The sequence below is a fragment of the Pristis pectinata genome, chromosome 29 (assembly GCF_009764475.1).
Source record: "Pristis pectinata isolate sPriPec2 chromosome 29, sPriPec2.1.pri, whole genome shotgun sequence".
Taxonomy (NCBI): Eukaryota; Metazoa; Chordata; class Chondrichthyes; order Rhinopristiformes; family Pristidae; genus Pristis; species Pristis pectinata.
The window spans coordinates 17,357,844-17,382,723 of NC_067433.1; the positions used below are offsets into that span (position 1 = coordinate 17,357,844).

General features: G+C 46.2%; 1 protein-coding gene across 1 annotated transcript in view; it reads left to right on the forward strand.

The window, feature by feature from the left end:
- The first annotated feature begins 313 nt into the window (after positions 1-313).
- The window catches only part of LOC127584172 (zinc finger matrin-type protein 4-like), a 175,822-nt gene continuing 151,255 nt past the window's right edge, over positions 314-24,880 (forward strand). Inside the window, exons 1-2 of the mRNA XM_052040752.1 lie at positions 314-446; positions 20,586-20,690. Of these exons, the coding sequence (XP_051896712.1) occupies positions 360-446; positions 20,586-20,690 (192 nt within the window). The 5' untranslated portion in view covers positions 314-359. The remainder of the gene's footprint in view (positions 447-20,585; positions 20,691-24,880) is intronic.

The following is a 24,880-nucleotide window of genomic DNA, read 5'->3' on the forward strand; positions in this document are numbered from 1 at the left end:
CTGCATTTTAAAATAAACTTGCATTAAATGGGATGGATCCTTCGATTGCATTTAATCCCACTTTAAAGGTCTACCCCCTCATCTCCCCACTCTGTCTCCTGGAGACCAGCTCAAGCCTCGCTGCTCGGTTGCTAGGGAGGCAGGCATCAATGACAGACAGCATCAAGATCCAATAGGAGGCGAGGTCTTGTGGTTATCAGCCAATGAGAAAGCCGAAAAATGCAACGGGCGGGTGTAAGGCGGGCTTCCATGTATTCAGTGTAGCTTTTTTTCAGCATCACATTGTTACAGGGGGAATAAAGGATACGGTGATGGTTTCTGCATCCTCCCTTCTATCATCCTGCGAAGCTTTATGGTGAATGGCTTACAGCGTCTCTGTCAAACTGCAGCACAATTTCTGTGTGGTGCCTTCTGGATATTACCGAGAAGCAAGCTTGCAGTTACAGGTAATGTGCGAGAGGGTTCTTTTAAATGCCACGCACTGCAACTTTCTGATATATCCTGTGTATTTGCAAGGTTTTAAGATGCAATAAGCTGGAAACAGCAGTGCACTTTTTAAAGAGCAAAAGTTGTCCCTTTTTTTGGCATAAGTTTCTGTATTTTAAAACGTGGAACGGTTGCATTGCCATGTCATAGGTGTTTACTCATTGTGCCATATTTTAATACATTGCAGATCTTTGGTTAGGATTTTGTGGGAGACGCTTGAGATAAGGTGGTGGTGGTGTTTAAGCGGGAGAAGTATCATTTTGTCCCAATAAACAGCATGAAGAACTCACCTTTGTTCAAATAATCTAATGCCAATTCTTGGCTTAACAGGTCAATGCGACGTGTTTGTGGAGAAAGGGAGCTCGTGGCAGAATTTAGTGGCGCAAATTTAGCATTGTGATACTTTTGTTCTTATCTCGATTCATCCAGACAGTGTCAAATCCAGGATTGACAACGAACGGTGAAACGCCTCCAGTATAGATAACCACATTTCCAAAACAGTGGTATGGCTTGTGATTTCAAACAAAATGACTATTCAGATTCTGTAAAGTGACACGAGAGGGAACTGCTGGGGCATTGAGCTATTACAGAGGCAGTCAGTCAGCATTAGTCTGCTGTGCCATATGCTGCCACACATTTAAAATTTATGATCTTCTCAAATACAGAAAAAAACTTACTGTTCAAGATAATCTCGGTGATGACACGGGTGATTTTCTTGGCAGAAAGAACAATAAGTGAACAAATGTTGAACTTAATGATTGATCATAATTTCTTTTTCGAAATATAGAGGTCATAAGCAAGATATTATACAACACTATATTGGTTACTGAAAGGACATTCTGGTAATTTTATTACTACTCAAGCAAGTGTGATAAATGTAAGTTAATATTTAACAGCTGGTTTGAATTGACCAAATACAGATGATCTCTTTACAGAACTAACTAGAAATATTTATTATTGCCCCTGGCTTGGTCTTCCTTTCACACTGGATTTGTTATTCATGGAGAAAGAGGGAATACAGTGTGTCTTTCTAATGCATCAGCATTGCAAAGTATCAGGCAAAGTAAACTGCTTGCGAAGCCAGGGAATGAGAATATGGTGCTTGTAGAAGAATAGCCTGTTTCTGGAGACTTCTGCGGGTTTGAAGTCACAATTTGCTTTGCAACAGAAGCCACTTGGTGCTAGATGTGTTAACTGACAGAGCAGTGTGACACTGGATCAGACTCACTCCCATTCTTGGCTGGGTTGTTGGTTGGTAGTCCCTCAAGGGAGAATTTGTACTACAGGTTGCCTGTACAGAGTTCTTAGCATTGGATTAGCGGCACCAGATGTGTCCAGTCCATTGGGAATGGTACAAAATGTGCAACTTAAAAAACAGATTGAAAATTGGGAAAATAAAAATTGACCCGCAGAGCATAAAGTGGGAACAAAGGTCTTTATTGAAAAGAACCAATAAGAATGACTGCTTTGCAATCAAAGAAAATGGGTAAAATAATTTACAAGCACGGGGTTTGCCACAGCATCATTGTTGATCAAAAACTGTGCAAAACAGTGCTACAACTTGCTTCATTGTCTGAGGAAAGAGCATTGGTTGTTGTTTCCCAGCTAAACGTATCCACGCTCTCTGCTAAAATAAATACCAGTCTGACATAACTTTCCCTGAATCTGAAAGTGTGTTTAATTTCTTAGCTTCCTCTTTCATTCTCTTGCCACCAAGAGGATTTTGAAATGAGATCTTGGTGCTTCTAAATCATCAGCTTTATGTTAGTGCTGATTTGTGGAGTGTTTCTCATCATGTAAAAACAGAAAGCACTGGTACAAAAATGCTGTGTGTTTTGCCTGATTAGGGTGATCTGAAATACACTGAGTTAAATAGTCATTCAAGTACCCAGGATTATGGCATTCAACTCTGCAGACAGTGAAAAGCTCCCAAGAAATCATCACTCTCAAATTAATAAGCTTCCAATTGATTATTTTGTTCTTGATCTTTTTTCTCTCAAGGCACTTAACACATCATTTCCAAAGACCAGTACAATAGACGCTGTTCTAGGATTTCTGCAAATGGGGTTCTGGAAATAAAGGCTTCACTTCTGATCGTCCATAGATCCCCATGTTTCTCCATCACCCGTCTCTGGCTGGTAACTGACCATTGCAGAATCATGGAGGGAGGTCAGATCTGTAGCATCAATGGATTGAGCTCTTGGGTCTGGCAATGTGAGCAGGCTGAAAATGACTAGAATATATTTGGCAATGTCGGAACTAATTAAAACAGCAGAAGGAAAGATTTTCAATGAAAATGGCATTATCAAGTTCTGGGGGGAATTTTGAAGCAGACTTGGTTCTTGCAATTGCTTGAGGAACTGGTTGTGCCATTGTGCTGTGTTCAACTCTCTTTGGTGAGTTGATGCAGCATAAAATTACTATATTTAGCACACACTTTTGTTGGCCTTGAAATTAGGCCATGGGTTGGTTGCATATGAACACATTACCTTCCTTCGCTACTTTCAGGGAAATATTAACCTGTTCTGTACCCCGTGCTCGTTAAATTTTCACACACTACTATTTCAGCATTTTAGTTCTTTACCTGTCCCTGTGTCAACTAGGGAGACACAAGAGACTGCAGATGCTGGAATCTGGAGCAACAAACAATCTGCTGGAGGAACTCAGTGGGTCGAGCAGCATCTGTGGGGGGAAAGAAGTTGTCGATGTTACGGGTTAAAACCCTGCAGGTTTTTAACTGGAAGCGTCGACAATTCCTTTCCCCCCACAGATGCTGCTCGACCCGCTGAGTTCCTCCAGCAGATTGTTTGTTGCTCCTATGTTGACTAGTTAGCGAAAGGATGTCTCAGGATGGCACGAGCCCATAAAGACTCAGGTGTGATTTCTGTTTTAATTAGTTAATCTCATTTCACTACCGCAATTGAATTGATATAATTGGAGTTTCATTCCAAAAAAAAATTCATTTGCAAGACTTGGTCATAATGGCAATACTAGCATTTATTGTCCATCCAAATTATTTGACTATTGTAAAGTTAACCACATTGACACTGATGTGGAGTCACACAGACTCCAAGCTTGGAAAGTACATCAGTGGATTTCCTTTCTGATGTGATATTAGCAAACCAGATGACTTTTTTCTCATGAATCTGTTGTAATACTGGATTTTTAATTCCGTATTTACTCTGCTAACTGTTCAGTGACCCAACAGCAATGGTGGGATTCAAACCCATGCTTCTGGATTATTGAGACACAAGATTGTTAAAACATGCAGATGCTGGAATCCAGAGCAAAAAACAAGCTGCTGGAGGAACTCATCGGGTCAGGCAGCATCTGTAGAGGGAAATGGACAGGGTTGACGATCTGGTCAACTGTCCATTTCCCTTTACAGGTGCTGCCTGACCCACTGAGTTCTTCCAGCAGTTCATTATTTGGCTTCTGGGTCATTAGCCTAGGATTCCAGAAGTCTTATCCAGTTACAGTGCCACACCCCCTGGGCGGAGGGTGTCGCTGACTTCCTGCCTGCCTTCCCGGTGGGAATTATTTGTGCCCACAGTTCTGCTAACACCACTGCTTGTGCTACCAGAGGATGAATGTTTTCCCGGCATGTGGACGATGAGGAGAAGGATCCACGGAGAGTCAGGCTGCAAGGCGGCAGAGGAATGGTGAAAATAAAAAAAAGCTGCAGATGTTGGAAACCTGAGGTAAAAACAGAAGATGCTGGAAGCACTTAGCAGGGCAGGCAGCATCTATAGACAGAGAAACAGAGTTAACGTTTCAAGTTGGAGACTGTTTATCAAGGCAGTCTTCAGCCTGAAACATTAAACCTGCTTCTCTTTTCACAGATGCTGCCTGACCTGCTGAGTGTTTCCAGCATTTTTTCTTTTTATTGTAGACACATAGTAGTGAAAAATTACGGGTTGGGATGGGAGAGGGAGGTGGAGGTGGAAGTGTGAATATTTTGTAGGTGCTTAATATCGGCAGCAGAGCTGTGAATGTTGGAGCTTTGCTATTTTGCCTTCTGGGTTAGAGTTGAAGAAAGCAAAGCTTGTAGGAATAAGAGCCTGAATTGGGCTGTAGCAATGTGTGGGTGATAATGCAGATAGCTTCTGCCATGACGTGAGCCTGCAGTGATTGATGAGCATATAGTATTTGGCTCAGGATCAAACAGCATCTGGCCCTAAAGATTGTAGAGTAGCCATTAGGCAAAACATCAGTGACAGTGGAACCATACTGCAAGAGCAGGGATTACTTCAGTAGAGGAAGGCAGTCATATGTGTGTGTGCAGGCAATCACACAAAATGACCTGGATTTCTTTCCATTCGCCGCAAGAGGTTTGAGGACAGAACCCCTGCCTGCCTTTCATGTCCCCGATGGTATTTTCCGTGTGGAGATCAAAGACGGAAGCTGGGCAGTCTCCCTGCGGTCTGGCTGTTTTGAAGAAGCAGTAAAGCTCTGTCAGGGAGGGAGATGCTGTGGCGCTGGAAAGCCCGGCCTTAAAGGAAGGCCGTAGACAGAGATGTGAGCAGAGTGATCCCGTTTGACAAGGATAAGGACATAGATATGAGCAGAGTCTGGAGGGTGGCCCCGTTTGACAAGGATAAGGGAAGGAGACAGTCAGCATCTCCTTCCATGGTTTTCCTGACCCCCTGTACAACAGTGCCTCTGGTCTGGGACTAGCAAGAGTAGAGAAATCCTAGGGCCAGCGTCTTGCAAACGGTTGACAATGTGCCTTACATCCAGGTTGTATCATTGAATCGTAAAACCCAGGAAAAGGGCAGAAGGGAGATCTTTCCAGTGTTGACATGCATGTTGAAATAAAACCAGACATGCTCTTGAATTGATTGGGAAGTTCAAAATTAGGAAGGGTTTAGACAGAGTGGATGAAGAGGGAAGTCAGTCTCCAGCCAGCAGAGACTTAAGGTAACTGGCAGAAGAGATGTTTTGTTTGAAAATCAAAACACTGCAGATGCTGGAAGCCTGAAATAAAAAACATAAAATGCTGGAAACATTCAGCAGGTCAGGCAGTATCTGTGGAGAGATATACAGATAATGTTTCAGGTCTGAGAGTCTTTGTCAGTTCGAGAATTGTTTCTTTGCAGGAATGTACTTGCATCAGGTGTTGGAAATGTGCCACAATAACCATCAGAAAGTGCGTGTTTCTGGGTGTAACTTGCTAAGGGGAGAGTCCATCTGCTGAATGTCATTGTGCATCAACTGTCAGCATCTGGTGGAGATCAGCTGGGTATAACATTGGAGAGTAGCCGGGACCTAACCCGATCACGGTCAGTTCTGCCGTCCTCTCTCTGCATGGCTGCTCTGCACTCTGTCATACACAGACATCATGTGCCTCTCTCTGTGTGCCAGCCAGACTCTAACCCTCCATCTCCCTGTCAGCATCTCTCATTCTCAAACCTGACCTGGACCAGAATGGCCAATGGAGTCATACACCCATGACATGGGTATCCAGGGTCCAGTATCTGGAGAGAGTGTAGAGACCAGCTCCTTCAGGGCATCAGGATGCACGTTTATAAGGATATCACCTCAACTTCTCTTCCCAGTATTCATACAATGATAGTATTGTACAGCATGGAAACTGGCCATTCGGCCCAACTTATCCACACTGAACAGTGGGTGGGCGCCCTTCTGTATTAACCCGTCGCCCAGCACTTGGTCCATAGCTCTCCATGCATAAGTGATTCAAGTGCCCATCTAGACACTTCTTAACTGCTGTCGGTGACCCAGCTTCAGCCACTCTGTCAGGTAGTGCATTCCAGGTACTCACCACTCTCTGAGTGATGAAGGTCCTCCCCATGTCCCCTCTGCACCTCTTCCCCCCCTTACCCTAAACCTATGTCCTCTAGTTTGATCTACCTCTGATGTGGGGAACAGTTTCCTGCAGTCTATGTGACCTATATCCCTCCTTGTTTTATATATATCAGACATGTTCCCACTGAACCTGCTCCACTGCAGGGAGACCAGACCTGGCTTCTCCAGCCTCTCCTCAGAAGTGAGCGGCAAAAGTCAATGGGATGCAATGGGCTGAATTGGATCAAGTTGTGTCATAACGGCTGCATGCAGATTACAGCCAGAATTTAGACACAAAAAATTCTGCAGATGCTGGAATCTGGAGCAATACACAAAAAGTGCTGAAGGAACTCAGCAGGTCAGACAGCATCCATGGAGGGAAATGAACAGTCGACGTTTCAGGCCGAGACCCTTCATCAGGACTGGAAAGGAAGAGGGCAGAAGCCAGAATAAGAAGGTGGGGGGGAGGGGGAGGAGCACACACAGGCAGGTGATGGGTGAGTTCAGATGATCGGCGAGTCCAGGTGAGAGGGGGATGGTAGGTGGGTGGGGGAGGGGGAGGAGCACACACAGGCAGGGGATAGGTGAGTTCAGGTGATAGGTGAGTCCAGGTGAGAGGGGGATGGTAGGTGGGTGGGGAAGGGGGAGGAGCACACACAGGCAGGGGATAGGTGAGTTCAGGTGATAGGTGAGTCCAGGTGAGAGGGGAAAAGTAGGTGGTGGGTAGGTGGACATCTGTTCCCATGATGAGGCTTTCTATTCGAGGACATCCTCCTTTTTCAGTAACCGGGGTTTCACTTCCATCACCGTCAATGCTGCCCTCACCCGTATCTCCTCCACTTCCCACACGTCTGCCCTCACCCCCTCCCCCCGCCGACATAACAGGGACAGTGCTCCCCTTGTCCTCACCTACCACCCAACGAGCCTCCGTATCCAACACATCATTCTCTGCAACTTCCGCCACCTCCAACGGGATCCTACCACCAGGCACATCTTCCCCTCACCCCCTCTCTCCACTTTCTGAAGGGGCGGCTCTCTCCGTGACTCCCTTTCCACTCGTCCCTCCCCACTGATAGCCCCCCGGCACTTATGCCTGCAACCACACCAAGTGCTACACCTGTCCATACACCTCCTCCCCCACCACCATTCAGGGTCCCAGACAATCCTTCCAAGTGAGGCAGCGCTTCACCTGTGAGTCCGAGGGTGTCACTTATTGCATCTGGTGCGGCCTCCTGTACATCGGTGAGACCTGACACAGATTGGGTGACCGCTTCGTCAGGCACCTTTGCTCTGTCTGCCACAACAGCCAGAACCTCCACCGTGACCACCCACTACAATTCCACAGCCCACTCCCATACAGACATGTCTATCCACGACCTCCTCTACTGCCATGTTGAGGCCAGACGCAGGTTGGAGGAGCAACACCTCATATTCCGCCTTGGTAGTCTCCAACCTGACGGCCTCAACATTGATTTCTCCAACTTCCGGTAACCCCTCTCCTTTTTCTTTCCCCCCCCCACTCCTTTGTCTTCCCTTATTCCTGTGGCTTCCTTCCCCCACCTTGACAACCTGCCCATCTCCTCTCCTCCCCTTCCTCTATCCTTTATTCCATGGTCCTCTGCCCACTCCGACCGGATTCCTTCTTCTTCAGCCCTTGGCCTCTTCTACTGATCACCTCTCAGCTTATTACATCTTCTCCCCCTCCCTCACCCACTACCTTCCCCCTCTCACCTGGAGTCGACTATCCCCTGCCTGCGTGTGCTCCTCCCCCTCCCCCCCCATCTTCTTATTCTGGCTTCTGCCCTCTTCCTTTCCAGTCCTGATGAAGGGTCTCGGCCCGAAACGTCGACTGTTTATTTCCCTCCACGGATGCTGCCTGACCTGCTGAGTTCCTCCAGAACATTTTGTGCATTACAGCCAGAATTTGCTCTTGTGCTTCCAGCTATATCTTTTAAACATGTGCAGGAAATCAGAAGAGGTTCAGTCCTAAGGTCAGCTGGTTGTGATGACCCCAGGTATTCAGGAAAAGGTAAACTTGAATTGGCTGAGTGCTCTGCTCCAAATCACTGCACATCCTAAATAGCTGATATTCTGTGTCTGTCATCTCCACAAGGCTACACACTTGTATGAAGCATTTGCAGGTCAATTAATGTTGAACAGGCACCTTTCTGTCAAACATATCTACTTAGAATTAAAAGCTGTACTTATCTTATAAATTACTGAGTGAAATCACTGTGTACACCAGCAAAGAGAAAGCTGCAGATGCTGTAGGATGGGCATGGATACAGGAAACGCCAATAATTCAGGGTCTGATTGTTGGGAAATCTTGATTATTTTGCATCTGTCTCACCGAATGATGTTTCTCGTATTCCCCTTAACTTTAGTGGGGCTCAATGTTCCTTATAAACTCAGTGGCGCCCGCTCCTAGTTCCTTATAAACCAATGGGGTTTATAACTGTTTCCCACACTCCCTTTAAACTCACCAGGGCCCCATACCAACCCTCCTTGTGACCGACCAGGGCCCATTCTCGTGCTCCTTATAAATCCGTGGGGATCCTGTTTCCCACTCTCCCTTTAATCTCCCTGTTTCCTGCTTTCCTTTTAGCCTGGTGCACTGAAAAAATTATTGTTATTCCTGTGCAACATTTTTAAAAAAAGTGAATTAAAAGTGTGTTGGGGTATTAGTGGAAGTAATATCCAACAGTCTGGAAAACCTGCCCAGGTCCAAAGTGTGCCGCATTATTGGAAGTTTACTGTATATACTGGAAAAGGATGAAGATATCCCTTTAAATTCTGATGCACACAATGGATTCCAGTCATGTAGGGGTGATAAGATTCTCAGAGATATTCTCTCCTTATTTCCCTCTCACCCCCATCCCTGCACTCACCCCCATGAGCCTGCTCCCTGAACGTCTAAGCTGTTGGTGGGGTGGATGGATGCTGCGTTACAATCCCTGATCCAAATTGTCCGTTTTGACTGCCAGCCGTCTATAGCATCCCTGAGATGGACTCTGCTGTCCGTACACACTCACGCAGCCAGAAGCAGATCCAATAACTCTCACTACATGCAAGCATTGAACCCAGTTGTAGCATTCCCTGCGTCGTTCCAACACTGATCACCCATCACCACCCATCCATGGGGATCCTCCTACCTGAAGGGCTCAGTGCCACCGGGTAAGCGTTCGAATGAGTTCAGCTTCAGACACGAACCTTGCAACTTAAGAGAGCATTTTTGTCACACCAAAGTATTTTGAGATATTAACTCGCCCCCACCAAAACTGCAGCTGTTACTGATCAGACCTGTTCACTATGCAGAACAGTTCCTGCAGAGTTCAGTGCAGAGATGACCAGCCATATTGACAGAGGATGAAGACCTAGACTTGGGTATACAGGGCACCATTTGAAAGTGTGCTGCTGAGACAACACTCAGAGGTGTAGTTAACAGTGAGGAATGCAGTAACAGGAGGACAGTGATAAACTGGAGACATGGGCAGGCGAAATTCAATGCAGAGAAGTGTGAAGTGATCTATGTTAGATAGGAGAATGCGGAGGGACTACTTAAACTAAATGAAACAATTTCAAAAGGAGCACAGGACCATTGAGTACACACAGTCCTTTGAAAGTGGCAGTGCAATTTGACAAGCCTGTTCAATTGGATTTTTTAACAGGACAAGATTAAGTCATGTTAAAGCTTAACGAAATACTGGTTGGGCCAAGCACTGTGTCCACTTTGGGACCCACATTTTCAGAAGTCCTTTTATCAAGCAGCGGAGATTATTGGAATGGTATAAGGGATGAAACACTTTCGGGTTGGCGAGACTGGGGAATCAGCAGCTGTTCTCCTTTGAGCAGAGAGTTTAAAGAGAGTAAATGTTTCACTGGAACAGGGATCGATAACCAGAAGGAGATTAAAGATAATTGGTGAAAGAATCAAAGGCAACGTGAGGAGAATAATTAATGGGGATAAATGGTCTCAATGAGTGGTAGAAGCAGATTCCTTACTACTGAAGTACCATGGTAGAAAAGGAGGCCATTCAACCCTTTGGGCCTATGCCAACCCCCAGCAGTCTCATTCTCCCTCTGTCTATTTCCCTTTACCCCTGCAACTTACTCTCTTTCACAAGCCCATCAACTCCCCTTTGATTCTCTTGCCATTTCCCTACACTAGGGGCAATTTACAGCGGCCAATTAACCCTCCAGCATGTCTTTGGGATGTAGGGGAAACTGGAACACTGGGGGGGGGGGATCCCACACAGTCACAGGGAGGACGTGCTAACTCCACACAGCCAGCACCAGAGATCAGGATTGAACCCTGGTCTCTGGAGCTGAGAAGGGTGACACTATAATTGTACCATTCTGGCACCCTAAATTGTTTTCAAAGGGATTTGGATAATTAGATACATTGGGAAAATTCGCCATGCTGTGGAGTAAGATTGAGCAATGGGACTGATGAGAGGACTCTTATGGAGGTTGCTTTTGACACATTGGGCGCTTTCAGTCTCCTTCTATGCTGTGGCACAGTGGTACAGTGGGTAGTGCCGCTGCCTCACAGCGTCAGATACCCAAGTTCAATCCCGACCTCTGGTTCTCTCTGTGTGGAGTTTGCACGTCCTCCCTGCGACTGCGTGGGTTTCCCTCGGGTGCTCCAGTTTCCTCCCACATCCCAAAGACGTGCGGCTTGGTAGGTTAATTGGCCGTTGTAAATTGACCCTTGTCTATGGGTGAGAGAGAGAATCTGGGGGAGTCGATGAGAATGTGAGAAGAACAAAAACTGAGATCAATGTAGAATTAATGTAAATGTGTGATTGATAGCAGAGACTCGGTGGGCCGAAGGGCCTGTTTCCATGCTGTATCGCTCTGTGGTTCTGCTTGTGAAGCATGATCTTCCTTTCTGAACTCCATGTTGACTCTGCCCAATTCTGTTATATTTTAATTTCCCTGTTACCAGTTCCTTAACAATAGACACTTGAGGCAATTCACAGTGGCTAATTAACCGACCAACCCACACGTCTTTGGGATGTTGGAGGAAATCAGAGCATCCAGAGGAAAGCCACACAATCACAGAGAACGTGCAAGCTGCACGCTGACAATGCCCGAGGTCAGGATTGAACTCAGGTCTCTGGTGCTGTGAGGCAGCAGCTCTACTTGCTGCAACGCTGTGCTGGTCTTTCAAAGTATGATCAATGCCCTATCAAAATTTTTTGGAATTGTTGCTAACTAGAATTGGTAATTGGCTTATTATTGTCATGTGTGAAAAGCTTTTGCCATCTACACAGATCATTCCATACATAAGTACGTCAAGGTAGCAGAAACAGAGAAAGTGTTACAGTTACAGAGAAAGTGCAGTGCAGGTAGTCAAATCAGGTGCAAGGCTGGTGAGGACGTAAAATGAGAGATCAGGAGTTCTTTATTGTACGAGGGGTCCGCTCAGGAGTCTTATAACAGCGGGATAGAAGCTGTGCTTGAGCCTGGTGGTACATGTTCTCAGGCTTTTGTATCTTCTTCCCCATGGAAGGGGAAGATGAGAGAGTGCCCAGGGTGGGAGGGGTCCTTAATTATGTTGGCTGCTTTCCCGAGGTAGCGGGAAGCATAGACAGAGTCCATGGAGGGGAGGCTGGTTTTTTAGGATCAATAAAGGGGGAAAGTGGTGGATGTGGTCACAGAGTTGTACAGTACATCAATAGGCCTTTGGCCCACTATGTCCATCTATACTATCGCCATTTGCCAGTATCCTGTATTTCAACTTGCAGAAGGCTTTTAATAATTTCCCACGCAAGTGGTCATTAAGCAAAATTAAAGCACGTGGGCTGGGCAGTAGTATATAAATGTGGATTGAGGAGTAGTTAATGGACAGAAAACAGAGTAGAGACATCTTGCTTCAATACAAAGAGCACTGGTGAGACAGCTCCTGGAGTATTGTGAACTGGTGTGTTCTCCCTACCTGAGGAAAGATATATTTGCAATAGAGGGATTGCAAGAAAGGATTGATTCCTGGGATCCAGAGAGTTAGTTGGAGGAGAGGTTGAGCAGACTGGGCCTATACTCTGGAATTTAGAAGAATGAGAGGTAATGTTATTGAAACATGTACATTCTTATTGAGTTTGACAAGATAGTGCGAGGAGGTAGTTGCCCTAGCTGGGGTGTCCAGTACCAGGGTCATAGTCTTGAATTAAAGAGTTGGCTGTTCAGAGTCAGAATCAGATTTATTATCACTGCCTTAAATGACGTGAATTTTTTTTTGTGTGGCAACCGTACAGTGCAAAGACGTAAAACTACTATAAATTACGAAATAAATAAATAGTCCAAAAATAGGAATAATGAGGAAGTGTTCATGGGTTCATGGACCGTTCAGAAATTTGATAGCGGAGGGGAAAAAGCTGTTCCTAAATCATTGAATGTGGGTCTTCAGGCTCCTGTACCTCCTCCCCGATGGTAGTAACATGAACAGGGCATGTCCCGGGTCCTTAGTGATGGATGCGCCGCCTCTTGAAGATGTCCTCGATGGTGGGGAGGGTTGTGTCCGTGATGGAGCTGGCTGAGTCTACAATGGGACTGAGGTGAGAAAAACGTTCTTCACCCAGAAGCATGTGAATCTTTAGAATTCTGCACCGAAGTGGTCATTGATTATATTCAAGACAGAGATCAATAGATTTTAGAAAATTAACATCAAGGGATATGGGGTTACTGCAGGAATGGGAGCTAAGGTATAAGATGAGCTGTGATCTAACTGGGTGTTGGAATAGGCAAAGAGGTTGAATATTCTTCTTCTGCTTCTTATGATCTCCACCCCTGAATAAGATCATTATTTATCTGATCTTGGCTTCAACACACTTCCCCACCTGTTCCCCGTAACCCTTGATTCATATCGTCTAAAAACCTGTCTATCTTGACCTTGTAAACATTCAATGACAGCACCTTCACAGCACTGTGGTGGTAGTTTCTAAAGATTCACAACCTCCCAGAGAAGAAAGTTCTCTTCGTCTCCATTCTAAAGTGTGTCCCTTTATTATGAGAGAATGCCTCCTTACTCTAGATAAAACCCATGAAGGGAAACAATATCTTCCTTGTCAAGCCTGCTCAGAACTGTATGTTTCTTGACTTCCAACCTCTATTGAAGACAGGCCTAACCTACTGAATTCTTCCTCATGAAACAATCACTGTGACCCAGTAATCAACCCAATGAACACTGTCCCCAGTTCAAGTATATCCCTCCTGAAATGTGAACAACTTTGTGGTTGTAAGTGCCCTTCATTTGGGAGTTATTGTATTCTTCTGCGTTCTCTTTCCAACAGTTTGATTCTTGCTGGGGAACCAATCCCTTGACTCCTGCAGCTCTAAATCATGACAGTAATATTTCAGGTCTCACCCAAGAGACAGTTGTAGGGGTTACAACTGAGTCCAGGTCTGTCCTCAAATGTTGTATATCTCATACACTGTTGAGCAAATATAATGAATACTCGTCAAATGCGGGATCCCTGGGCAGTTCTTTTGCATTGATATTATTCTCTGTTGGTGTCACGTGTGGTGAGGTGGCTTAGTTTCATACAAAGCAGGAGTGGAAGCATCTTTGACTCTCAAGATCTCTTTGGCTTACGATGTCCTGTTGGTGCCATTAACTTTTCTATCAAACAAGTAGTCTGAATCAGACTAAATGCTGAGAACTGGAAAGATCAAAGTGCGTATACAAACACTGGTACCGAGAGATCAGTCACACCTGGTGTGTTGCTGCTGTGGGAGCTGACCCGAGACAAAAATTGCACAGTAGACAATGCAGAACAGCCATTGTACTGTTGAACATCTGACAGTGGTGCCATGGAGTTTAACAACCAGCGAGACCACCAGTTGGGCCTTAACTCCTGATTGGTACCAATAATCCAGCATTTCTCACTGCCATGCTGGCACGTTGGTCTGGGTTGTATGCTCAGGATCTATAGCAGGGACTGAAGACGTGGGCTCCTGATGATGATTCCCGAGTCCTGGTAGCAACTGCCTGAGATCAGGTGGACAGACCCAGCCCAGAAATTGTACCACAGAGCACCACACCGTGCCAATCTTCCCCATACACCCTGCAATCTACACACCCACCAATCTACACTGTGCCAACCTCCCCACACAGCCCACTGATCTCCCCACACAACCTGCCAATCTACACACACACCCCGCTGATCTCCTCACACACCCTGCCAATCTACACACACACACCAATCTCTAGATACACTACCTATCTACACACACCCACCAATCTACACACACTGCCAGTCTACATTCACACTGCCGATCTACACACACTCACCAATCTACACACACCCACCAATCTACACACACCCACCAATCTACACACACTCACCAATCTACACACACCCACCAATCTACACACACCCACCAATCTACACACACCCACCAATCTACACTCACACCCACCAATCTATACATACACTGCCTGTCTACACCCACCCACCAATCTACACCCACCCACCAATCTACACAGACACTGCCAATCTACAGAGAGACCCACCAATGTACACACACTGCGCCACTCTCCCCACAAACCCCACCAATCTCCACACACACCCCTCCCCTAAGTTGCTGATCCTCACCCTTTTCCTGAAGGTCAGACTCATTGCCTTTGTCCCTGATTCCCCCACTTCACTGATGCCCTGACCCCCGCTCACCTTCCCCCAGGATCCACTCCCCGAAGAGTGAGCAAAGCTAGGGCTTTCAAACAGCTGCCAGATGACACCTTGGGTTCTGCAGCGACTGAGCCCGGGGGAAGGGATGCATTGTGCAATGCACCACCCATTCACTGTTTCTTTCCACTTTGAAGAATTTCTTCTCTCCTGCATTCAAATCGCATGTTATCTCATCCTTTGGATGTTTTCAGATTGATTCACAGCTAATTAATTGTGTCTGAAGTGGAGTCACTGTTGGCCAATTTGTGTCTATAAAACAATACAAGTGTGATATTCTCGAAAGCTTAAACATGTTTAGGCAATAAGCCTCTGACAGTGTCCAAACCCAGTAAGCATGCAAGGAAGCCATTAACTGTAAATAAATTGACATCAAGGATATTTCAATTCAACGGGTCTCCTGGGGAATATTTTAATGACAGTTGCTTAAGCACAAGTGAAAATACTGTCTTCTCTCATTCTGTTCCCTTCTGCATCCCCTTCTGAAGATAATCAGTGCTCCCTATTGATCCTACAGTGTGTATCTAGCCCACCAAACCACTGGTACTGAAAGCACAGAGATGAAGGCATTAGGTTTAACTTGCTGAGCTGAGGCAGGGCAGAGGTTCATCCTGATGTACCCTCAGCTTGGTCATTGGGGCTCCTAATCTGTAACCCTGAGCCTTGCCAGAAAGGCCAGTAACAGATGGACAAAAATAGCTCCAGGTTTGGATACATTTGAATAGCCTGTCACCGGCTGGCGGGTGTCGGACATCAAGTGCAGCTGGGAGTCAGGGCAACAGAGTAGCTGTCATTGGCAGCACATCACCACGTGAGGCAGTGCTTTGGCAACGGGAGGAGGAGAGGGGCAGGAAAAGTGTCAAATACCATGAAAATTAATTCCCCACACTGGCTTTATAATCATAAGACCATAAGACATAGGAGCAGAATTAGGCCATTCAGCCCATCGAGTCTGCTCTACCATTCAATCCTGGTTGATATTTTTTTTTAACCCATTCCCCCCCCCCCCTTACCAATCAAGAACCTACCAATCTCTGCCTTAACTACACCCAATGACTTGGCCTCCACAGCCCTTTGTGACAATGAATACCACAGATTCACCATCCTCTGGCTGAAGAAATTCCTCATCTCAGATTTAAAGGGACGTCCCTTTATTCTGAGGCTGTGCCCTCGGATCTGAGACTCTCCCACTGATGGAAATGTCCTCTCCACGTCCACTCTATCCAGGCCTTTCTGTATCTCCTAGGTTTCAATGAGATCCTCCCTCACCCTTCTGAACTCGAAGGAAGGGACTGAGAAATTCTGCAGTGCAATGCGAGGTTTGCCACTGTGTAGTGGAAATCTACAGTAACCAAAACCAGGGACAGTAAGTGGGTCTCAACATCCACACTATTCCCTCAGGATCCTCTGAGCATTTTCTGCACTAGTGCATCGAATGCATTGAGCCAGCTACAGGCATGCAGCGGCGACCATCAGCAGGTACCTCACAGGCGGACACCACCTACGTCATTTTCATGTGTGAAAAGCTTCGGGGTGCCGATGCGGGAGCAGCCTGTCACGGCATGTGTGAGACCAGTGACCCGAGCGAGTCCCAGGGAACCTGCCTCCGGTGGAGATTCCGAAAGTTAAAATTCTACCCCTTCGTGAGGGCTTTCCTTCTTGCACCTCAGTCTCACAACCCCTCCTAATTTGATCAGGAGCCCTATCCTCAGTGGGAAGTCTGGTTGCAACGCTGCCCCCGTCCCAAGGAGCTGACTGATCCGCCCCGTGATCCCCAACCCTGGGAGGCAGGCAATCCAGCTCTGAGGTGGGAGGTGTGGCACACACGTTATTGCAGCTGGAGAAACTCTGGAGGCTGTCTCCGCAAGATCCTCCACATTCACTGGAAGGGCAGATGAACGGAGCCAACATTCTCAATGCTGAGGCCCTACCTGGACTCAGTTGGCTGTGGTGGGCAGGCATGACACCTGTCTCCCGAAACAAACACACCATTCTGAGACTACAGGTGGGCAGGGAAAATGATTCAAGGATGTTCTCAACGCCTCCTTGAAGAAACGCAGAATTCTCGCTGAACCCTGGGAGTCTCTGGGCCATGACTGCTCAAAATGGAGAAGGAGCATTCAGGTTCATGGTCAGAGAGAGAAACCGCAGGGAAACAGGCCCTTCAGTCCATTGAGTCCACTCTGACCATCAACCACCTATTTACACTAATCCTACATTAATTATTCTCCCCACATCCCTGTCAATTCCCCCCAGGCTCTTCCACTCACCTACACACCAGGGGCAATTTACAATGGACAATTCACCTTCCAACCCGCATGTCTTTGGGATGTGCGAGGAAACTGGAGCGCCCGAGGGAAATCCACAGGGTCACCCAAACTCCACACAGACTGCACCTGCCAGACTTGAACCGGGGTCACTGGCACCATTTAGAACCTTGAGCCTGTATGTCAGGAGGACAGAGGCCCAGCATAAGCCACAGAAGGAGCACACCACCTCACAAGCTGCTCTGCCAGCGGACACCTCCCGATCTGTGGAACAAAGTGTGTTCCCCACACTGTTCTCATCAGCCAGCTCTGAGCTCACGGAGCAAGACTAGAATCAAGAGTGGAATCTGAGGGACTGCCTCAGAAGAAGGAAACTTCACATAACACACCTCTCAAGATCACCAAGTTATGTGAATTACTAAATAACATTAAAAATTCAATGGAAAAGAAGGAAAATGGAACCTTGCTTTGTTATTCATTCCCAGGATATCCTAATGGCCCATTAGAAGACAGAGCTTAGCGATGGTCCTAAACTGCTCAGAGCAGTGTGCAGGTCTGCTGGGCTGTTTCAGAGTGTTGTTGATGGTCGACACCAGGGGCCGCAGATGCTGGAATCTGGATAAGATAAGATAAGATCTTTTATTAGTCACATATACATCGAAATGCACAGTGAAATACACTTTTGCGTAGTGTTCTGGGGGGCAGCCCGCAAGTGTCGCCACACTTCCGGCACCAACATAGCATGCCCACAACTTCCTAATCTGTACGTCTTTGGAATGTGGGAGGAAACCGGAGCACCCGGAGGAAATCCACGCAGACACGGGGAGAACGTACAAGCTCTTTACAGACAGCAGCGGGAATTGAACCTGGGTCGCTGGCGCTGTAAAGCATTACGCTAACCGCTACACTACCATGCCAAACAAACTGCTGGAGGAACTCAGCGGGTCAGGCAGCACCTATGGGCGTGAAAGGAATTGTCGACATTTTGGATCGAAGCCCTGCGCCAAGACTGGTTAATGGTCACCCAGACTGCTGTGGGTCTGGAGTCACATACAGGCCAGACAGGGCAAGGTGGCAGATTTCTACCTCTGAAGGACATCAGTAGACCAGACGGCTTTCCATCGCAGTCTATTGTTGCCATGTTCACCATCGCCGAGGCAAAACACGATGATGCTGGAGGAACTCAGCAGGCCAGGCAGCATCCGTGGAGAAAAGCAGGCGGTCAATGTTTCGGGTCAGGACCCTTCTTCAGGACTGAAGATAGGAAAAGGAGAAGCCCAATGTGTAGAAGGGAAAAGCAGAGCAGCGATAGGTGGACAAAAGAGGGGAGGGACACAGGGTGGTGATAGGTGGATGCAGGTAAGAGATGGTGATGGGCAGGTGCGGGGGAGGAGGGGAGAGCAGATCCACCGGGGGATGGGCCAGAGGTGAGAAGAGAGAAGAAAAAAAAGTAGAAAGGGAAGAAGAGAAGAAACATGGTGGGGGGAGGAAGGTTTGTGGGGAACAGGGTTGGGGATTACCGAAAGTGGGAGAATTCAGTATTCATGCATATTAACTGAATTTAAATTCCCCAGCTGCCATAGTGGGATTTGAACTTGTCCCTCTGAGTCCAGACCAGTGACCTTCTGGTTCAGTGACATAACCACTGTCCTCTGCAGTTTCACTCACATGAAGCTAGTGCAAGCAGTTCAAGTCTCCATGGTTTTTGGCAAGTCTCGCTATTTTTTTGGTCGATCTCACAGCTCATTAATTTTTTCAGGTCCTGCATTATGAAACGTTCTATTTTTGAGGGTGTACTCAATTTCACTTGTCTTCACAAAGCCCTTGGCAGCAGGTTCAAGTATGCGATCGACTTCTGTACAAATGCTACAAGCATCTATCTCTACAGCACCCCCTGGCCTCATCAGTATGACTTCTGATCCTTTGTCCGGTGCTGGGTTTTGGGAAAGTTTCAAACAGGAGATGATTAGGACCCACATTCAAGTGTAAAGTAAAGGACATCCAATGAACCTTTGGATGAGTAAAAGAATTAAAACTTCCAAAGTGACATACAACTTGCAGCCTCTGCTATTTGATGCGCTTTTGCAAGCAACTGAAGGTGAATTCCGCGCCCATTATCCCTGCAGTTCTGAGATCCCCTCCCATTGAAGCCAGCGTTCTGCCGCTGTGTAATCATAGCGTCATCCAGCATGGCAACGGCCCCTTCAGCCCATGCCGATGAAGATTCCCATCTAAGCTAGCCCCACTTGCCTGTGTTTGGCCCTTATCCCTCTAAACCCTTTCTATCCAAGTAGCTTTTAACTGTTGTTAGTGTACCTGCCTGAATCACTTCCTCTGGCAGCTCGTTCCATATACTGACCACCCTCTCAGATTGATGGAGCAGAAACAGGCCATTTGGCTCATCATTTCCATCCTAGCCACAAATGAGCTGCTTGTATTATTCTTACTTTCCAGTTCTTGATCTGTAGACTTGTAGCCCACTGCTTCAAATGTTCAGTTAGATACGTCCTGAAACGTGATGAGGATTCCTGCCTCCAATAGCCTTTCCGGCATCAAATTCCAGATTGCCACCACTCTCTGAGTAAAAAGGAGACACAAGAGATGGAAGACACTGGGATCTGGAGCAAAACGACTAACTGCTGGAGGAACTCAGTGGGTCAGGCAGCTTCTGTGGAGGTAGGGGGATGGTTGATGTTTCAGGTGCGTCAGGACTGAGAATGTAGAGGGAAGATAGCCAGTAAAAAAGGTGAGAGGGAGGGGTGAGACAGGGGCTGGTAGGTGATAGGTGGAAGCAGGTGAGGTGGGAAATAACGGGCAGATGGAGCCAGGTGGGGAGAGGGTATAGAACCTAGGTAACGGGGGAGTGGAGAGGGAAAAGGTGAACAGAGAGAGAACCTAGGTGGACTGGGAGGAGTGCTGCCTGGACTAACTAGTTTTCTCTCTTTCCGAGTTCTGATGAAGGGTCCCAGATCCAAAACATTAACTGTTTCCCTTTCCCCAGATGCTGCCTGACCTGCTGAGTGTTTCCAGCATTTTGCTGTACTTAAAACTATCGAATCAGTTGCCTGCCACATGGGGTGAATAATGGGCAACTGATCTGCCGTCGTCCTTTATGCTTGGAGCTGGACGTGGTGGAGAGTTCTTGATTGTGGTAGAATTAGGACGGTGAGGATGAATGTATACTGTCGTGTATTTGCAATGTGGGAGGCACAAAAGAAGACAGTTCACCAGGACTTTATCAGTGAATTGCAGCATTGAACGCAATACCAGTGGAAGTGTTGCAGATCTCTTCAGCTGGTCAGCTTCTAATGTTATCCGTCTCTTTTGTTTTTCTGATTAGATGAAGTCTGCTGGCACTGTTGATCAAGATTTGTTCACTGACACCTACTGCAAGGTCTGCAGTGCTCAACTGATCTCCGAGTCTCAGAGAGTTGCCCATTATGAGGTAAGATTCTGACTCAAAATTTGTACACTTCATGTCAGAAAATGCTGGGAACACATAGCAGGCTGGGCAGCACCTGTGGAGAGAGAAGCAGAGTTACTATCTTGGGTATTTCCATGGATAGTGCCTGATTTCCAGCATTTTCTGTTTTCAGATTTTCAGCATCTGCTGTCTTCTGATTTAAATTTCATTTCATTTCACTGATCTGCACTTTACATAACAAAATATATTTTGCCAGCAAGCTTTGGAGGTGGTTGAAAATAATTTTTTTTCATGTTTGAAGATTTCTGCTCAATGCCACAAATGCCATTGCTTCTCCTGTATACCAACCTTGTAGTTCAGGGAAACTTTCAATGCTGAGTTTGTCAGAACAGCTGAACCCATCACCCTCATTCTCATTGCTTTGCAACCAGTAACATAGATGGAAAACATTGCTTGTTCTCCCTTCCTGGGTTTACTGTGCTCATTCACTACCCCAGACCCCCAACAACTGCCCATCACACACTCCACTCGCAAATGCTCCCCATCATCGCTCAGCTGTTGCTTGCAGCTGAACAGGTGTGAGACATTTGTCTGAAGCTCTTTGACACCAGCCACTTGGAATTGCAATTGGAATTAGTTTATTATTGTCGCTTGTACCAAAGTACAGTGAAAAGCTTGTCTTGCGTGCTGTTCATACAGATCAATTCATTACACAGTGCATTGAGGTAGTACAAGGTAAAATAATAACAGAATAACAAGAGGACATGGCTTTAGGGCGAAAGGGGAAAGGTTTAGGGGGAACATTAGAGGGAACTTCTTCACTCAAAGAGTGGTGGGAGTGTGGAATGGGCTGCCATCTGATGTGGTAAATGCGGGCTCGCTCTTAACTTTTAAGAGTAAATTGGATAGATACATGGACGAGAGAGGTCTGGAGGGGTATGGGCTGGGGGCAGGTAAATGGGACTAGCTGAATAATGTTTCGGCACAGACTAGAAGGGCCGAATGGCCTGTTTTCTGTGCTGTAGTTTTTCTATGGTTTCTAAAGTGTCACAGCTACAGTGAAAATGCAGTGCAGGCAGACAATAAGGTGCAAGGTCACAACAAGGTGGATTGTGAGGTCAAGAGTCCATCTTATCATACTAGGGAACCGTTTAATAGTCTTATAACAGCAGGATAGAAGCTGTCCTTGAGCCTGGTGGTACGTGCTTTCTGTTCTTGCAAGACGAAATGATTTTGACTCCTACTGGACCACTCTTATAGTATCCGGGCTCTGTGCCTGCAATGTGACGTGTTGAACACGTTTCAGGAGGTCACAATAAACACAATTGTTCATTCCAGTGGCTCCCTTAGACCCACTCTGGAAGCTTCTACAAACCAGCGTGCTGCTTGTGTGCAGTTTGCATGTTCTCCCTGTGACCACATGGGTTTCCTGCTGGTGCTCTGGTTTCCTCCCACCTTCCAACGACATTCCATAAGTTAAGTTACCCTTGTGTGCAAGTGAATCTGGAATGAATGGGAATGTGGGGAGAATATAATGGGATTAGTCTGGGGTCAGTGGGTGCTTGATGGTTGGTGTGGTATTGGTGTTGGTTTATTATTGTCACTTGTACCGAGGTACAGTGAAAAAATTGTCTTGCACACCGATCGTACAGGTCAATTCATTACACAGTGCAGTTACATTGAATTAATGATTATAGTAAGGGTAATGAGTAGATTTGTAGAGAGTAGCTTGCAACGAGTGCCATCTTTCTTCAAGATTAGTGGGCTGGAGGGGCTTTTCCTGTACATGAAAATTGGTGGAGTCGTAGGTAGTGAAGAAGGTCGTCTAAGGATACAGCAGGACATAGATCAGCTGGAAAGTTGGGGAAGCTGATGGCAGATGGAATTTTATCCAGAGAAGTGTGAGATAATTCTGGAAGGGCATATCGTGTAAATGGCAGGAACCTTAGGAGCATTGATCTACAGAGAGACCTGAGGGTGCAAGTCCATAGCTCCCTGAAAGTGATGACACAGATAGGTAGGGTAGTGAAGAAGGCATTTGATCTGTTTGCCTTTATAGGCTGAGGCATTGGCAGAGTCAGCAGCTTTAAATTCCTGGGCATTAACATATCAGATATCCTGTCCTGGGCCCTGAACATAGATGCACTCACAAGGAAGGTGCGCCACCGTCTTTATCTTCTTAGGAGTTAAGATCTGGGGGGTAAATTTTTCACACAGAGGGTGGCAAATATCTGGAACGAGCTGTCAGAAGAGGAGGTGAAGGCAGGTACAGTTATGAGGTTTAAAAGGCATTAGGACAGATGCTTGGATGGGAAAGGTGCAGAGAGAAAACAGGCCTGATGCAGGAAAATGGGTTAATGTAGATGGACATCATGGTCAGCATGGACAAGGTGGGCTGAAGGGCCCATTTCTGTATGATTCCATAATTCTGTGACACTTTTCTGCCTCACACAGAGAATTGCCTTGTGTACAGCTTTAGCTGTCGCTTCCTCATCACTTCATTCTTGCCAAGAGCTGTCAAAGTGTCGAGAGGTCATTGCCATTCCAAGACACTCCCCATTTCTGTTTCCATGTCTGGACCTCAGGAATGATCCCCTTTCCAATTTTCTGCTCCACGTGCCCTCCTTGCCAATAAATCCCCAGCTGCCCCCATTTGGAACCATAGCAAATGAGTTGCAGGCCAGTAAAATATAACAATAACCGTTTCACTTAAAAGCTGGACCAACCAAGCCTAGGTTTTGCATCGACTATCTGGAATCAATGAAGTCAGGGAGACCTAATGAGGCTGTTTAGTGAATTTTGCATTTACAATGGCTGTGAGTAATTTAACGTCTTCCCAACTTGTGGCTTTTCACAGACTCTGTAACCTCCACAACCTAACAGCAGTGATGATATTAAACCACATAATTATGTGGCAAACAACAGTTGATAACGTTGATTGAGACAGATGAGTATTGTCTCAGATACTCTGTGGAAACAGCTTCCAACATCACAGTGTTAGTTGAGCCATTAAATGTGCTATTACTGTACCAGAAATATCACACAAACTTATAGCTCATCATGGCTGTCTCAAAATGGTGAAGAAAGTACAAAACAAATATTATGTAAAAGCAGGAAGAACCGTTCAGTGCATAACCATCGATAATACAAGCATCTGGCAGTGATCTTAGGCTGCATTTTATTCTCTCAAACCTGCTGATATGCATAAATTTTAATTTCAAATAACAGCTTGATCAAATTCTGCCTCAAGTGTCCACCTATCAGCACATAACAAATACTCTGCAATTCAAAAGATTGTGGCTAATCTTCCCACCTTAGCACCACTTTCTTGTATTTGACCCATATCCCTTGATTCTCTTAGTGCAAATCTCTATCCTGAATATACCCAGTGACTGATCCTCCACAGTCTCTTTGAGTGGAGAATTCCAAGGACTCACTCCCCTATGATTGAAGAAACGTCATCTCAATCCTGACCTGCTGATACCTTATTTTGAGACTATGATCCTTGGTTCTAAACACGCCGGTCAAGGGAAACATTATCTGCTGATGCAAACCTTAGAAAGATTTTATTTTGTTTCACTGAGAACACATCTCAATTTTTTTAATATCAAGAAAGTCGTACACTATTGCATTCTTAAGTGGAAGAAAGAAGTTTAGTTTTGGCTGACAGTCTCAGGAAAAGACTTGCCCATTTCGGACTAAGGTGAGCAGCACAATTGTAAACCTTACCTCAGAGAGCAGTGGAGACTCAGCCACTGAGCATATTCAATATGTACTCAGTGTATTGAGTATACAGAGAGTGGTAGGTGCTTGAAACAGGCTGTCACAGGTAGTAGTGGAAGCAGATATGATAGTGGTGTGTAAGAGGCTTTTAGATAGGCACATGAATATGCAGAAAAGATCAAAGATGATCTAATTGAATGGCAGAGCAAGCATGAGGAACTGCTTGACTTCCTCCTACTTCTATGTCTTATTGTCCAGGATATGCCATGATCTTATTGAATGAGAGATTCGCCTGGGGCCTGTATTCTCTTTGTCCTCTGACTTTTCCAGGATTATTTTATAGAATTGTGGGCTTCACACAGGCGGTCTCTGTCTATGAGGTGAGGGGGGAAGTTAATACTCTGGAAGGCAGAAGCAGTGAGCCCAGAACAAACCTGCAGACTTGTCACACCAATTAGTGTCTCACTCAGTAAGTCTGAAGCTTTCCT